We start from the raw sequence: 17273 nt of genomic DNA on the forward strand, positions 1-17273 counted from the left end.
CAGAAAAAAAAAAAGTTTGTTTCTACCTTATTCCGTTCTTCAGTAATCAACAATAGAAAATGGTTACTTTCACCGAAATTCTCTCTTTTGAAACAAAAAACGGAGAAAAAGAGCTTTTTGTGAAACGATGTTATTTCATGCACTCTAGTGAATTGTACACTTCTTTTTGTCCATGAATGATGCCACAAACACCTAAATAGTGCTTTACTTCTGTAAAACGCTTTCACCAACAATGAAAAAGTGTTTTTTGATTGCAAAATAAGTTTATTTCCATTCAACAGTGTAACAATTTGACAAAACAATTTCGCAAACTATTTACAAATGTGTGCAACTGTGGTACTACTTACAATTATGTGGATGTTTTAAATACAGTTTTTCCTTTTGTAACGCTCTCCTGCGTGCAAGGAGACGCCAGGACTCGCACAACAGTTTACTTTCACTTTCACATTGGTCCGTTTTGCGTGCAAACGTTACACTTTCTTGACAGCCTTTTTTTCCGGGGAATAAAAAGCAAGTAGCAGACTGTACACACTTCCTCCGATGAATATGCATTGGACTCGGGGCACTCTCCGTCGTCCGATCGAACGTCCGCCTGTGCGTGCTCGGTTGTGTTCCGCGTTACGACACCATCATAGCCGCCGCGTCAGCGGTTCCAATTTCGCCGTCAAGCTCGGATTCACCTTCATCATCATCGAGGATGATCATCGTCGTCATCAATGTACTATTTTAGCGTTGGTCGATGCCTTTCGTCTTGTAAGTGTAGAGCTGCTTGCAAACGCTCGCCATTGCCCGTTCCCTCCTCCATCTAGCTCCATCTAACCTCTTCTACTGCCGCGTCAATGCTTTTCAACCACGGAGTCACCACCCTCATCTTCATCATCGATGATGATCATCGTCGTCAACAATGTGCTTTTTCAGCGATGCTTTTGGTCTTTGAAAAAAACGTCTCGGGCGTGAGCTCCTCGCGACCGGCCGCCATTTTTCCTTTGTCTTCCATTCTCATCTCCTGCTCGACGCTCTAGCTCCGCCTCTACTGACGCCCACCCGATCTTGTCAAAAGAGAGTCATCGCTGCCCTCTAGGGGCCAAAAATAGTCATTAGGCACAACAGACAGACTGGAAACTTTCACCAGACATGCGGAAGGGTTTCCTCTACCCGTTTCAAAAAAAAAAAAAAATAATCATTGGATGACGTCTTTTGACATCATTGGCAGTGAACCGTAGGTTTTTACTTGATGTCTTTAAACGTCAGTGGCAGTGAAAGAGTTAACAAGAATTGTTTTTCTGGCGATAGTAAGGGCTACAAGTGTAGATTGAAATTGTTTATGTGGTAAGTCAGTTGTTGTTAGGTCACCTAGCAAACACAAGTTTGGAGATAAAGGTATCCTACAGTCCAAAATAGCGGAAAGCTTTTCTAAGACTTTAGTCCAGAAATACATAACCGCAGTACATAACCATAAAGCATGAACATAAGTGTCTGTAGTGTTTTGTAAACATTGGAGACAAATGTCGGAGTCTGAGAGTCCCATTTTCTTAATCATATATTGAGTAATGTATGTTCTGTGAATAATTTTATATTGGATAAGTTGTAAATTTGTGTGTTTTGTCATTTTAAATGCGTTTTCACAAACTTGAAAAGTCAGATTCCGGTGCTATAGGCAAGTCTGTCTCCCATTTCGAGATGGGTAAAGACATTTTATCAGTATATGAAAGTAACTTATATATTTTTGAAAGTTTTTTTTGTTGTTGTCGGAGAAAGCTTGTTAATATCTTTAGCTAAAACAGGCGGTTGGAGCGTACCCCGAAGTGTTGGAATTTTTTTCTTTATCATATTTTTAACTTGTAGATAATGTAAAAAATTTCCGTTTTTTTATATTGTATTTTTGGAGCAAGAATGTATATGATATAAACATATTATCTGAGAAGAGATGGTGGATATGTGTAATTCCTTTCTGCTCCCACACACCTAAATAAAACGGTTGGTTGTTAAGTTGAAAGTCGGGGTTATGCCATAGGGGAGAGAGCCCACAGGGCTCCACTTGGGCTTTTGTCAATTTTAGTGCCTTCCACCAGGCAGTCACGGTGGCGGAAATCATTGGGTTTTTAAAACAATTATGTCGCTTAATCGATGTTGTAATAAAGAGTAAATCTCGAAGTCTGAGGTTATTACAATCCTTCTGTTCTAGTTCCAGCCAACAGTTAGTGTCTCTGTTGGGTTGTGCCCATAGAACGATATATTGTAGCTGGTTAGCTATATAGTAGTACATAAAATTTGGTGCCTCTAGACCACCTTTGGATTTACTTTTCTGAAGAGTAGATAAACTAATCTTTGCTTTTTTTTTATTCCAGTAAAATTTTGTAACGGCTGAGTCCAACAACTGGAACCATTGAATCATTGAGAAAAAATAGTTTATTTTGGGTAAAACTTTCATTTTAATGGTGGCTATTCGTCCTATTAGAGAAATAGGAAGATTATTCCAGCGCTCCAAGTCACTATAAATGTTATCCAGAAGTGGAGAAAAGTTTAAATGAATTAAATCAGTTAATTTAGGTGAGATTTTTATGCCTAAGTATTTTAAATTACCTATAGGAAATGAGTAGTGTGGGTCCTGGCTTGCAGGGTTCCATGAATTTTCTGTAATAGGTAGAAGTGTTGATTTTGTCCAGTTAATAGAATAATCTGATAACTGTGAGAATTTAGTTATTAAGTTAAATACTTCCCCTAGCGAAGTAGCCGGCTTTTCTAAATAAAGTAAGATGTCATCGGCATATAGATTAATTTTATGTTCTGTTACCCCAGAGTGAATTCCTTGAATCCTTCTTACCTGGCGTATGGCTAATGCAAGTGGCTCAATAAGTATTGCAAATAATAAAGGGGATAGTGGGCATCCCTGTCTTGTGCCTCTCTGTAAAGTAAAGATCTGAGATATAATCCCATTAGTAGTAACTGTAGCTTTAGGAGAATCATATAATACTGATACCCAGTGGATAAATGATTTCCCAAAGCCAAATTTATTTAAAACAGCAAAGAGGAAGGACCAGTTAACTTTGTCGAAAGCTTTTTCTGCATCCAATGATTAATAACTGCCTTTTTATCATGCCGCTGTGACATGCTAATAAGGTTAAAGAGTCTCTGAATATTATTAGTAGAGTGCCGATCTTTAATAAAGCCTGTTTGGTCGCTATGAATGATTGTCGAGATTACTGTTTCTAGTCTAGATGTGAAAGCATTAGTGATAATTTTAATATCAGTGTTAATTAGTGAAATCGGACGGTAACTTGATGGAAGGGAGGGGTCTTTTTCTGGCTTTAATAAAAGTTTCATTGCTGCTGTATTCATGTGTGGGTGTATGTAACCCTTAGTTTTAATTTCTGTTACTACTCTTAAGAATAGTGGAGCAAGCATTAACCAGAAGTGCTTAAAAAATATAGCCGGATAACCATCCGGGCCAGGTGCTTTGCCATTAGGCATACTATCTAGAGCACTGTACAATTCGTTTATAGTAAGTGGCGCATCTAACATGTCTTTATATTCAGTAGTTAACTGAGGTATATTTAAGCTACTGAGGAATGCCTCAATATGCTCAGGGTTAGGCTTGTTAGTTTCTAAGTATAGGTTACGATAATAGTTATAAAAAATGTGATTAATTTCTTCTGGTGATTGTGTGCATTCACCAGTTGTCCCTTTAATAGCCGTTATAAGAGACTTTTCCCGATTGCGTTGAAGTTGGTTTGCAAGAAATTTACCTGATTTGTTATTATATTCAAAGTTGTTATATCTCAATTGTTGTATTATAAATTCTGTCTTTTTAGTTAGCATATCGTCTAACTGTATTTTTGTATTTTGTAAGTCAGTCCATATTTGGGTTTATTGCGCTGTGCTGTGAAATTCTGTTGCCATAGCAATGCATTGTTTGGCGAAAAACAAAAAGAAGTTAAGTGTGCACGAAAACTGATGAAACTTTGCACACACATCAGGCTTGGCACAGTAATCATTATTTTAATAGTTTATTGTGAGATAAAAAAAAAAAGGCTGAACAATGCCCCCTACAAAAAAAAAAAGCAGCCCCACTTAAATCTACAAAAAGTTGGAGGCATATGCAACATCCCAAGACAAAAAAGCCTCTTGCAGCCATATGTTTAACCCAACTGGAAGTCTGTCAATTTGGATTTACTTACTAATTTGGAGGTCACATTTAACTCATTCACTCCCAGCCATTTTCCCTGACGCAACCCCCTTCGCTCCCGGCAGGGATTTTGACAGATTTTGCAACGTCTTTGTTATAAAAACATAGAACCTACCCAAAGAAAGATTATAGTCTCTTCTTTCATCTGTTTTTGTTTTGCAGCAATTAGCATTAGAATATAGTAAGTTGTATCATTATTCACGAACCTGTTGAAAACACTGAGGAAAAATAGCTTGTTGCAACATGGCCCTGGCTGATCTCTTATACTCTGCTGCCACCTGCTGGCCGTTTTTGTAATAACTAGCATTGCTTTAAGCAACTTCTTCATGTCAGAACCTGTATTAAAGCCTTCTGTATGCTCTAGAATATATATATATTTTTTTTAAAACGTATACATATGTTTTTGGGCCTGTAGGACTAAGTATTAAAAAAAATATTTTTACGTTTTTGGGTTTGAATGAGTTAAAGATCCCAAAGATTTTATCCGATTGACTTAAATCTGTGGGTGTGTCAGATGATGTTGCTGATGAAAACCAAAGTTTTTATTTCGCTGAACGTTGAATGAATGTATTTCATTGTGGCTACATGTTGTGTGCTAGGAAAAAGTATGTTGATTTGGGTGGTCTAAACTTGCATAAAAACTAATGACATTTTGAGTACACATCAGGCCAGGCACCAAACCACATATGTAAAGGTTATTGTGCCATTTTAAACATAATTTAATTCCATTGTGCCAGTACCCCAAAGTGTAAGTAACCTAAAGTGGCCTGGGTTGCGGGGGCCCTTTACAGCTGCTCGCAGCTCTAGTCAGGGCTTGAGCTGCAACGTCCCTACTGTAGCTTTAGAAATTATTAGGGCAAGAACAGTGACCGCTGTGCTGGGAGAGGTCCCTATTGTTTCTGTAGAGTTTATTGGGGCCCGAGCAGCGACCGCTGTGAGATCTGGCAATAAGAAATACATGTTTTTGTCTTTGATCAACACCATATTTGCCTAGAAGAGTGTTTAGTCCTTCATGATGTTGAAATGCAAATTTTGTTATTTATCATGATATGCTGTTGCAATGGCAGCACATTGTTTGCCAACAAAAGAGAACACTGATATTGAGGGTCTTAACATGTTATTGTGCCAAAAAAAACAAAAACTAAATCTAATTTCAGTATGCCAGTACCCCTATGTGCAAGTGCCCCAAAATGGCCAGGGCTGTGAGGGCCTTTTATAGCTGCTCGCAGCTCTAGGTTAAATTATATTTCAATTCAGCTATCATTGAGTACATGTCGCAAGGCTTATCCATCTTAAGGAGAGACTGTCAGGTTTTGGAGGTGGATCCCAGAAACGCGGATGTAACGATTATTACCTGCCATAACCCCCTCCCCCCCCTTTTTTGTGGAGTTGTTCACTAGATTTGCAGTTAGGAATGTAAATTGAACTCCATAGAACAGGAACATCAACCCCCTGGATTATGGTACTTTGATTAGACTTCCCCAATCATCCCCAAAGGCTCATGCATTAAATTAATTACCAAAGACTAAAATGAAGGATATTTTTACTAGGGGTGAGCCGGATATTTGTACAACACGAGTATCCGGTACAGATAATAGATTTTTCCCGGATAAAACTATAACACACGTAAATTCGTTAATGTCTGTGCTGAAAGAAACCCCTCCCTTCTCTGGTATGTGGACAGTAATTAATCATCTCTTATTGGTCCTTAATTTTCTACAGCTGCACTCGTATTTAGTTTTGTATGTTTGTCAAAGTTATGTGGGAAACTTGATTTGGAACGATGTGCAGCCACAGTGCTCTTGACAAAGCAGAGCTTGTGTCAGTCTCACACACTGGCTGTCAAGTTCGTTTTTATTTAGCTGGCAAATGCACTTACACACATGCACAACTGAACACACTACGAATCAATATATATTACCCCCCCCCCGCACACACACACACACTGCAGTCCATAAAAATATAAATATTGCAGTTAAGCTTTACACACACAGCTTAACACCTGTTAGATAGTAAAAAGGAAATAAAACATTGAAAACAAAAAATTATAGAAAATGAAATCTGTATTGCTATGACAACTCTTGTTCATTCACATAATAGTTCATTATTTCCTACTCCATGTACTGTATTCAGCAGTATTTTCTCGAGTTTATAAACAACTTGTTCTGTAGTTTCTTTACGAATGCGGCATCCGCATTGCCCGATTTTACGAGAGACCTATGCAGATGACCTGCGTGGAAAACATGGGGGACGAGCAAACACTGCTGTAAACAACAGTGTTTTCTACTTACTGATTTTGTAAATAATGTAGACTATTCACCCCAAACTGTTGATGTTGATAGTTTATTGAAAATAAATAAATACATTCATATTCTACTTTATATTCTACGGAGCGCATCAAGCAAAACTTTTGAAAGTGGAGGGGACAGATCATGGTCTTTATGAAACTGAGGGGGATGTGTCCCCTCTGTCTCCACTGCCATCTGTGCCCATGGGATTGCATATTTCTCTCCATTGTTACATTCACACGCTTAAAGGTGTGTTCAAGGATCTTCTTGAAAAGTAGAAGCCAAACGTGTCTGTTTGTCTTTTTTTTTTTTTTAATGCGCATGCAGAAGATCATCCTACCAGCTCTCTTGTTCGTCCTATCAAGCACCGCAGGCTCATTCATCACTTCATAGATGGATGTCTTCTTGCGGCTCTCAGCCATTTTCAAAGTATGCAGTGAGATCGGTAGAGCTACAACGATGAATGGCTAAATCCGAAGCTCAGCGGTTACATGCTACCAACACTCAAAGTGGAGCACGCACGACGTCGTTGAGGCAGATTGATTGACGGGATCAAGAACCAATTGTTAAGATGATCCAGCCGGAAGATTCAGCGACAAAAGATCCTTGAATCCACCTTTAACTTGAATTTCTCACGCTAAGTAAAAGTAACACTGAAAAAAAAAGGCTAGCATTGTTAAAAAGGTGGCTGTTGTTTTGGTGTTCAGTCAGTTAGGAAGCCAGTTAGATTGTCCAGTAGTGGCGTGCCCAAACCCGCTTTCCTTGTGCACGCACTCTGTTTTTTTTCCTTGCGTTCCCTTTTTATTCCCTAGTTTTGTCCCCAGGAGTTAAGCATGTACCTAAAGTGAGTACCTGTTTACTTGAGAAATTGTTGGCACACATTAGTGATTTAATTTTCAGTTACTGCTATATTTTGATAGGTAGTTGCCCTCTTTATTTGCTACTATGAGTGACACAATTGTGTACAAACTCCCGTTTTGCTCTGCTTTGCATTCAAGGCTGAGCACCGGGAAACGGTGAGTTGTACTTTTGGTTCATCTCCATGTCTTCATTGCTGCTGGTTTACAGCAGTGAGTCTAGGATAGTGGTGGGTAAACTCCTGCAGTCCTGCAGGTTTTTGGATGTTTCCATTCTCCAACATGCATAAGCCTGATAAACGATCCTGTTGATTGGAATCAGCTTGTGTTGGAAGAGCTCCGAAACCTGTAGAACTCCAGCCCTCGAGGACCGAGTTTGCCCACCCCTGGTCTAGGCTAAAGCAGTCATGGGGTACCCGTATGGTAAAACAACAACAGACAAGCAAGACTAAAAGGCCAGGGAGCATTTTTTAATGCTAGTCCAGTCCTGATTTGAATGCTGTGCAATGCTGTATTTAAAATATAATTCAGTCTAAGTTTAGCTAACATTGACATTCACACTTATTTTTCATTATATACATTGCAGTTGTTGAACCACCTTTGGCGACAGCTTACAGTAGAGAAATGAACATTCAATTCAGGGGCAACAGCTCTGGTAGACAATTCCTGCAGTCATTATATAAATTGCACGCTCCCTCAAAACTTGTGGTATCTGCGGGATTGTGCTGGGTGATAAAACATGCACAAAACGAGTGGCCTTTTAATGTGGCCAGCTTATTAAAGAACACCTGTGCAATAATCATGCGCATCTTGATATGACACATCTGTGGACACAGGAGAAATGCTCACCACCACAAATTTAGACAGATTTACAAACTATATTTGAAAGAAATTGCATTTTATGTGTGCAGAAAGTTTTAGATCTTTGAGTCCAGCTCGTGAAAAATGGGAGCGAAAACAAAAGTGTTGCATTTATATTTTTGTTCAGTGTATATAACTGAATTTAAAAAGTCCTGTAGTCTTAACGTGAATTTTATGTTGGTATGAAAGGTTATTTCCTGTTACCCTCTTTTATTCTGGCTCTGTCATTTGCTGTTGAATTAAGAGAGAACCCCCCACACACACACTTTTTTTTTTATATACTTGCAGGCAAACAGCATCAGCAGTGTACTGCAAACCCGAAAATTTCTAAATGACCTGGACCCCTGGACAAAATACTGTTTCCAGGTTCAAATCATTGCAAAAGAGAACAGCAAGCCCAGTCAGTCCAGCAGTACAGTTTGTGAGAGCACCACCGGCGGTAAGTGTCATTCAGCGATTGCTATTTTTTTGCAACCTCATCAAAGACAAAATAACTCCTTTCTTTTTGTCCTGGGACACACTAAAGTGGGAATTAAGAGACGGTTCCACCTCCACTGACGACGCTGGAAGGCCAGAACCCCTGGCTACCAGCTACCTTCCCACCAATGTTTTTCTTCTCCCTTTTAATGGTGGGGAAACAAAACTCATTTTAATGACTGATTTACTGAGGTTATCTGTTATCCTGATAAAACTATCTAAAAAAACTATGTGGTGCCCCAAAAGGCGAGCTCAAGATTAATTTAAATATTAAACTTGAGTCTCTTCCAATTAATAAATGTAATAATTGACCCAATTTACGCTACAGGTTGCTTGGCTCAGGAAGTTTGGAATTCACTCATAGACAGCTTTATTTCTTTCCTTCTTTTATTTTGAAAGTTGTCACTTCAAACAGGTGAAAAACCTTAAAACGCAAAAAAGAAAAAGAAATTCAGGAATGTGACCCAAATCCATAAATCATTCAACATAATCCAAACTCAATAAATCATTCCTAAATTACCAGGAATTAACCATAAAACCTTGGAAAACCTCAAATTTGAAGGACCCTTTTTTAAAATACACGTTTTAATCACAATTAGGGCTGCTCGATTATGGCAAAAATAATCATGATTATTTTGGCAATAATTGAAATCACGATTATTCAAATGATTATTTTTGGCCCAGACCGGGGTGGTGTTTTTTTTTTCCTTTTTAAGAAGGAGGACTGGAGGGTGTGTTCCAACTACAGAGGGATCACACTCCTCAGCCTCCCTGGTAAGGTCTATTCAGGGGTGCTGGAGAGGAGGGTCCGTCGGGAAGTCGAATCACGGATTCAGGAGGAGCAGTGTGGTTTTCGTCCCGGCCGTGGAACAGTGGACCAGCCCAACCAGTCTACATGTGTTTTGTGGATTTGGAGAAGGCGTTCGACCGGGTCCCTCAGGGAGTCCTGTGGGGGGTGCTTCGAGAGTACGGGCTACCGAGCTCCTTGATACGGGCTGTGCAGTCCCTGTACGACCGATGTCAGAGTTTGGTCCGCATTGCCGGCAGTAAGTCTAATTTGTTTCCTGTGAGGGTATGACTCCACCAAGGTTGCCCTTTGTCACCGATTCTGTTCATAACTTTTATGGACAGAATTTCTAGGCATAGCCGAGGCGTTGAGGGGGTCTGGTTTGGTGGCCTCAACATTGCATCTCTGCTTTTTGCAGATGATGTGGTGCTGCTGGCTTCTTCAAGCCGTGATCTCCAACTCTCACTGGAGCGGTTCGCGGCCGAATGTGAAGCGGTTGGGATGAAGATCAGCACCTCCAAATCCAAGACCATGGTCCTCAGTCGGAAAAGGGTGGAGTGCCCTCTCCGGGTCGGGGATGAGATCCTGCCCCAAGTGGAGGAGTTCAAGTATCATGGGGTCTTGTTCACGAGTGAGGGTAGGTTGGAGCGGGAGATTGACAGGCGGATCGGTGCCGCGTCTGCAGTGATGCGGACGCTGTATCGGTCCGTTGTGGTAAAGAAGGAGCTGAGCCGAAAGGCAAAGCTCTCGATTTACCGGTCAATCTACGTGCCTGCCCTCACCTATGGTCACGAGCTGTGGGTCGTGACCGAAAGAACAAGATCCCGGATACAAGCGGCCGAAATGAGTTTCCTCCGCAGGGTAGCCGGGCTCTCACTTAGAGAGAGGGTGAGCAGTTCGGTCATCCGGTAGGGACACAGGGTCGTGCCGCTACTCCTCCGCGTTGAGAGGAACCAGTTGAGGTGGCTCGGGCATCTGGTTCGGATGCCTCCTGGACGCCTCCCTGGGGAGGTGTTCCGGGCATGTCCCACCGGCGGGAGGCCCCGGGGACGACCCAGGACATGCTGGAGAGACTATGTCTCTCGGCTGGCCTGGGAACACCTTGGGATCCCGTCGCAGGAGTTGGCTGAAATGGCTAGGGAGAGGGAAGTCCGGGCATCCCTGCTAAAGCTGCTGCTCCGCGACCCGACCCCGGATAAGCGGTAGATGATGGATGGATAATTGCACAGCCCTAATCACAATTTAATCCATAGCCATAGTTATCATCAATACTTAAAACTTATGATAACCCACTTTCTAATCTTACATTTTAACAATACCTTCTATCACACAACATCTGATATACTGTTTTTATTACGGATTAAATTGTGTATGTAGGTGAACCGCTCAAAAAGATAACTGTCTGGAAATGCCAGCATATCTATGCGCGGTCTGATAACAATTTCAAGACAAATATTTAATTACCTGCGCAATAATGTGGCACCTTTATCAATAGGGTCATTGTCAAAAGAACATGCCATGTTCGTGCCAAAAGTGGATTTTATGCTATAGACTTAAGGCGTATTTACACAAAAACTCGCCACAGCGGACTTTATGAATGAGGAAATGTGGCTGAAAGGAGGCGGGGACAGAGAAAACCTCGAGGTTCATTGTGGAAAACCTGCAACCAACCAGGTTTTGTTTATGGAACATGTTACTACGGTTACTGACCGAGAGCTGAAATTACCTCTTTTTATGAAACAGGCTAGTTACCTCTTTTCCTCTGGTTTCAATTACCTCCCTTTATGAAACGGAAAATGTAGAGTTTCGAACATTTCAGGGTTTCTTGACCCAGAGTTCTTACTAAACCTGCTTTGTGAAATAGACCCCTGGTGAGTTGATGGCGAAATTGCGATCAATCATGTCAAAAGACAGCAAAACTTCTCACAAACAGAACAAAAGTTATTGATGGACCTGTATGAGGAATTCAATACTGAAATCACAAAAAAAGGCAATACTACTGCTATCAATAAGATGAGGGAAATGTAATTGGCAAAAAAAAAATAGCTGACAGACTAAATGCATAAGTTACGATTGTTTCATGTTAGATGTGTATTTCACATTAATCGTGTTATTAATTATAAATTGAATTTAAAGCACTTCGAGTTTACGTACATATTCATTCTTTACTGTTACATCTCAACAGTAGCCATCTCAGCAGCCAAAAGGGAACATGGCAACAAGTCGGCAAGTAGCCTGTAACATTTAATAGGTGTCGAGCTGTAAATGTTGCCCACCATTGTAGCTACCAGGAAAAAAAGACTGAAGCCACTGCCACAGATAGGGGACCTCCGCCTGCTACATTCACATCAGCAGAAGAGCTGGTGCTGAGCAGCAATCTGGGGTGGGCACTGAATGAGGGAAAATAGGGGGGGGTGGGGTGCTGGCTGACCCTAACCCTATGTGGGTGAGAAGGCATTTTTTTATGAGACTATATTGTTTTTACCTCATTTAATGTAGATCGCTTAATAATGATGACAATAATGTATTATAAAATAATAAGGCATCTTGAGTTACATTTGATGTGGGACTTTCTATATGAATTAGTTTAAATAAAGCAATTGATTTTGTAAACACTGAAAGTGGTGAGATATAAGCTCTCTCACTTTCAAGTCCAGTCTCTTTTTTCGTCCAAGGGGGTTTCATCTTCTCTGGTACACTTAGCCAACTATCCTTTCAAAACCAAAGCTCAACACTGCCATTTAGGGTAGTGTGCTAAATTACATCTTATAATAAACTAAATGTGCACAAGTGTCATTAATCAAATACGTCATACAAAAGAAAATATACCATTTCAAGTGCGTGCTACACAAGCGCAAGAAATCCACGTTACGGAAGTCTTTTGACGTTTTTTTGACACAGCTAAACTAAGCTTGACAGTTAACCTGCTCCGGAGCAGGTTAGGTCTGCAGCATAAATTTCCATGGTTACTGAGTGGGCATTCACATAAACCACCGTGATGGAACGGAACGCTGATAAAAATCAGCCGGGTTCTTTGAAATTTTCCTTAAACCGGCTTGATGAAATACCCCCCTGGTTTTGCGTATATGGCAACACATTAGTAAGGGATGGTAAGAAACATAAATAACACATCTTCTTTTTCTGGCATGTGACACAAAAGCAGAAGCTGTATGGTTGCCGGCAGCAGTCACGTTTCTCGTCATGACAATGGCAGTAACTCTTGTGGCGATTGCTGTTGTTTATAGAAGAAGGATTTCCCATTTTCTTTGTCCAAAAGACAAACTGCCTCCGGTATGTTTTTTTTGTTTTGTGATTGGGGGCAGTTTTAAGTGCATGGAGCAAGTAACCTCTAGCTGCCTGCATGTCATTTTGAACTTCAACACAAACTGTTATGTCTCTCTAGTACCTGCTGGCAACCCCGAGCTCTCCTCTCTACTGGGCCATGCACAACTCTGAACGACTTGAAGAAGTTTACAATTCAGTCAAAGTCATTGCAGAGGACAAGTCTGTGGAGTAAAGACAGTAAAGTCCTTGGATGAATTGTGGACCACCTTCCGCAGAAAGCTTGTCACTGACACAGGATTCAATAGAAAAAGGAATAGAAAAGCAGATTAACAGTAACTGTGAGAGATTATGTCCAACGTTCCCTCTAATTTTCTGTGTGTCTGAGCATTCACATAAACATACTTAGCCATCAACGTGTCTCAAGATGTCCTAAGATGTCTTAATAAGCAAAATCAAGACATCTCAAGACATTTTGGAACATTAAGACGTCTTAAGACAAACATTTGAAAACACCAATCCTTGACAGAGCAGCACATGGGATGCCCCCAAACAGATTTTCGTGTCTTGGAGACACTTAATATCTTCAGACATCTAAAGTCATATTTCCATACAGATCTTAAGATGTCTTGAGACATGGTATGGCAGAAGCAGCACATGGGATGACACCCAAACAGATTTTTGTGTCTTGAAAATATTTAATGTCTTCAAGACGTTTTAAGACAAATTTCCTTTGTCTTAAGACATGCACATCTTAAGATGGCTTGAAACATGCAGGTATCATGAGAGAGCAACACATGGGATGCCCCCCAAAGAGATGTTTGTGTCTTGAAGACAATGGATGTCTTAAGACAGCTTAAGACATATTTCCTTTGACTTAAGACATGCACATCTTAAGGTGTCTTAAGACATGATATGGATGACTCAAAGAAATGGTATTATGATAATGATCTATTGATATTTTGCTGTAAAACCTTATATAATGTTATTACAGTGTCAAATAAAAATTAAATGACCCCCAATATTTAACTTACATTGTTTATAATTTAGAGCCCTGTGTAATGGAATTGTTATGGTACGAACTACGAATAATTAACTAACTCTTTGACTGCCAGATGTTTTCAGAAAAGGGATGCCGTGGGTGCCAGCCGATTTAAGCATTTTTGACTGATCTTTCAAGGTCCACAGAAAATTACAGTATGTGTTTGGACTATGGAAACACACATACTACCAAATGAAAGATTGGACTCTCATCTTTCATCAGAAAAAAAAGTTTGTTTCTACCTTATTCCGTTTTTCAGTAATCAACAATAGAAAATGGTTAGTTTCACCGAAATGCTGTTTTGAAACAAAAAACGGAGAAAACTAGCTTTTGTGAAACGATGTTATTTCATGCACTCTAGTGAATTCTACACTTCTTTTTGTCCATGAATGATGCCACAAACACCTAAATAGTGCTTTACTTCTGTAAAACACTACCACCAACAATGAAAAAGTGTTTTTAGATTGCAAAATACGTTGATTTCCATTCAACAGTGTAACAATTTGACAAAACAATTTCGCAAACTATTTACAAATGTGTGCAACTGTGGTACTATTTACAATTATGTGGATGTTTCAAATACAGTTTTTCTTTTTGTAACACACCCTTGCGTGCAAGGAGTTGGAGCAGGATTTGCACAACAGATTAGTTTCACTGCGATGGCCCCTTTCGCGTGCAGACGTTAGACTTTCTTGACGGCCTTTTTTTCTGGAGAATAGCAAGTAGCAGACTGTACCCACTCCTCCGATGAATATGCATTGGACTCGGGGTACTCTTCATCGTCCGATTGAACGTCCGCCTGTGCAGAAGTGCTCGGTTGTGCTGCGCGTTTTCCGGTGTTAGCATCGCTAGCCGGTGAGGCTTTATGACGTGGTCATAGCTGCCACGTCAACGCTTCCATCTTCGGCGTCAACCTCGGAGCCACCATCATCATCATCGTCGTCATCACTGTGCTCTTTAGCATTGGTCGATGAGCTGCTTGCAACCGGTCGCCATTGTTCGCTTCCTCAGCCATCTAGCTCCGCCTCACGTCTTCTACTGCCGCGTCAACACTTCCAACCTCGGAGTCACCATCATCATCATCGAGATCATCGTCGTCATCAATGTGCTCTTTAGCACTGGTCGATGCTTTTCGTCTTTGAAAAAAATGCTCAAGCGTGAGCTGCTTGCAACCGGTCGCCATTTTCGCTTCCCATCCCCAGCCATTGTCCCCTCTAGCTCCGCCTCACGTCTTCTACTGACGCCTACCCAATCTTGTCAAAAGAGAGTCATTGCTGCCATCTAGGGGCCAAAAATAGTCATTAGGCTAACTAGATCTGCTTGAAACTTTCACCACAGCTGGCCAAGGCTTTCCTCCATCCGTTTCCCCCCAAAAAATTGGAGAACGTCTTTTAACGTCCTTGGCGGCCCTCCGTAGGTTTTTGCTAAACGTCATTTAACGTTTTTGGCAGTAAAAGAGTTAAATTACATTTTAAAATAAATTTCGACATACAGTTTCAAATACCCCGCGATAACAAAGTGCAAGGTACAGCTGTTTATGTTGATTATGGTTAACTTCCACATTTCTTGACCGATTTCAATCGTTTAATTTTTTTAAATAAATAAATTAAAAATACATTAAAAAAAAAAACATACACAACATTATTATTATTATTTTTTAAAGGCAATGGAATGGACTGCTATTTAAATAGTGCTTAGCTATACTGCCTGGTCTCTCACGTCTGCATAGCAACTGCCTCAGCCAATCATCTCTCTTACTGTTGAGCTCAACTCACCCCCTTTTTTTCTTGGTGTACTCAAGGCTTGGCCTATGTACGGGCGGCCATCTTGGCCAATTGATTAGGTACGCCCAGGATTCTCACCACTCCGCTCGCCCAGGGCGGCGGCCATCTTGGCCAATTAATTAGGTACGCCAAGGACTCTCTCCCCCTCGCCCACCCGGGTCGGCGGCCATCTTGGCCAATTGATTAGGTACGCCCAGGATTCTCACCACTCCGCTCGCCCAGGGCGGCGGCCATCTTAGCCAATTAATTAGGTACGCCAAGGACTCTCTCCCCCTCGCCCACCCGGGTCGGCGGCCATCTTGGCCAATTGATTAGGTACGCCCAGGATTCTCGCCACTCCGCTCGCCCAGGTCGGCGGCCATCTTGGCCAATTGATTAGGTACGCCCAGGATTCTCGCCACTCTGCTCGCCCAGGGTGTCGGCCATTTTGGCCAATTGACAGTAAGATACTTTTAGTTTATGTTGATTATGGTTAACTTCCACATTTCTTGACCGATTCCAGTCGTTTAAATTTTAAACTGTTCAGCTCATTTACATTTTTTTAAGGACAGTAAGATACTTTTAGTTTATGTTGATTATGGTTAACTTCCACATTTCTTGACCGATTCCAGTCGTTTAAATTTTAAACTGTTCAGCTCATTTACATTTTTCTAAATGCATTTTCAAAAAAAAACACATTATTATTATTCTTTTTAATTTAATTTTATTTTTTTAAATGCAATGAACTGCTATTTAAGCTATTACAAGTGCTACTACTAAAAGTCCTACTACTACTACTATTGCTACAAGTACTACATACATGCAAACGGTTCAGTTCATGCGTCTTTCCACCTTGCAAGAGTCAGCAGTCCCATTCAGAATTTCCGTGGGAATTTTTCTAGTTATTATTTATTATTCCACGGATTTTGCGGCCCGTACCGTTAAACACACAAGCACAAATGAGGTATCAAAAGATGCGGCTCGATCTGACTCGCTGCAGCATTACTTTTCTTGGAATTCCGAATTACCAAGGCGACGAAATTCCCCCCAAAAACCGAAAAAAAAGTCCCATTGGAATGAATGGAAAAGGCGAAAAAATTAATAAAAAATCAAGCACCTTTTTCCAAGCCACTACGCACGCATACGTTAACCGACCGATATGATTTTTAGCCCATTTTGTTGCAATTTTCCCCATGATTTTTTTTTTAAAGAATATAATCTCTTCCTCCTGTGTGGGTTTAAAGAAAGTGAGCGAAATGTAGAAAAAAAGGCTTTTTACATTGGTGTGTATTGCGTCTGCCAGAGTGGAGCAATCAACGTAAGTCTGAATTTTTTTTTCGAAAAATCTCACTTCAACTCGTCACCGTGGCCACAATATTTGCTCACTAAACATCAAATTCTGACATTTTGTAGTCACAAGGGTTTGGCAGAGGTGTAATTTAGTACCTTTTATTTCACTTTAAAGAGAAGTCACACTTTTCCGGCCATTCAACCCTATGTTATTTTGGTCGCCTTTTTCTCCTCATTTTTTTTTAAATCACAAGTTTTCAACCTGCTCTAATTCGCTCATTTTTCATTCGATAGAAAAAATTAGAACATGCTCGCGTTCTCCAAACCCTTGCCGTTGTAACGAGCCATTTCTGGAATCTGCATCTTGAACCGTTAAGTCGTGAGACCGATTCCAATCGTTCCAATTTTAAACTGTTCAGCTCATTTCTCATAAAAAAATA

At 40.6% G+C, this 17273-nt stretch overlaps 1 protein-coding gene across 2 annotated transcripts in view; it reads left to right on the forward strand.

The window, feature by feature from the left end:
- LOC144060690 (interleukin-10 receptor subunit beta-like) overlaps positions 1-13760 on the forward strand; it is a 63640-nt gene extending 49880 nt beyond the window's left edge. The window contains exons 5-7 of one of the 2 annotated variants that reach the window (XM_077580444.1): positions 8481-8631; positions 12617-12747; positions 12860-13760. In XM_077580444.1, the coding sequence (XP_077436570.1) occupies positions 8481-8631; positions 12617-12747; positions 12860-12973 (396 nt within the window). In that variant the 3' untranslated portion in view covers positions 12974-13760. The remainder of the gene's footprint in view (positions 1-8480; positions 8632-12616; positions 12748-12859) is intronic. The other variant, XM_077580445.1, reaches the window with a different exon arrangement.
- Positions 13761-17273: the final 3513 nt, after the last annotated feature.

Source organism: Vanacampus margaritifer, chromosome 11 (assembly GCF_051991255.1).
Source record: "Vanacampus margaritifer isolate UIUO_Vmar chromosome 11, RoL_Vmar_1.0, whole genome shotgun sequence".
Taxonomy (NCBI): Eukaryota; Metazoa; Chordata; class Actinopteri; order Syngnathiformes; family Syngnathidae; genus Vanacampus; species Vanacampus margaritifer.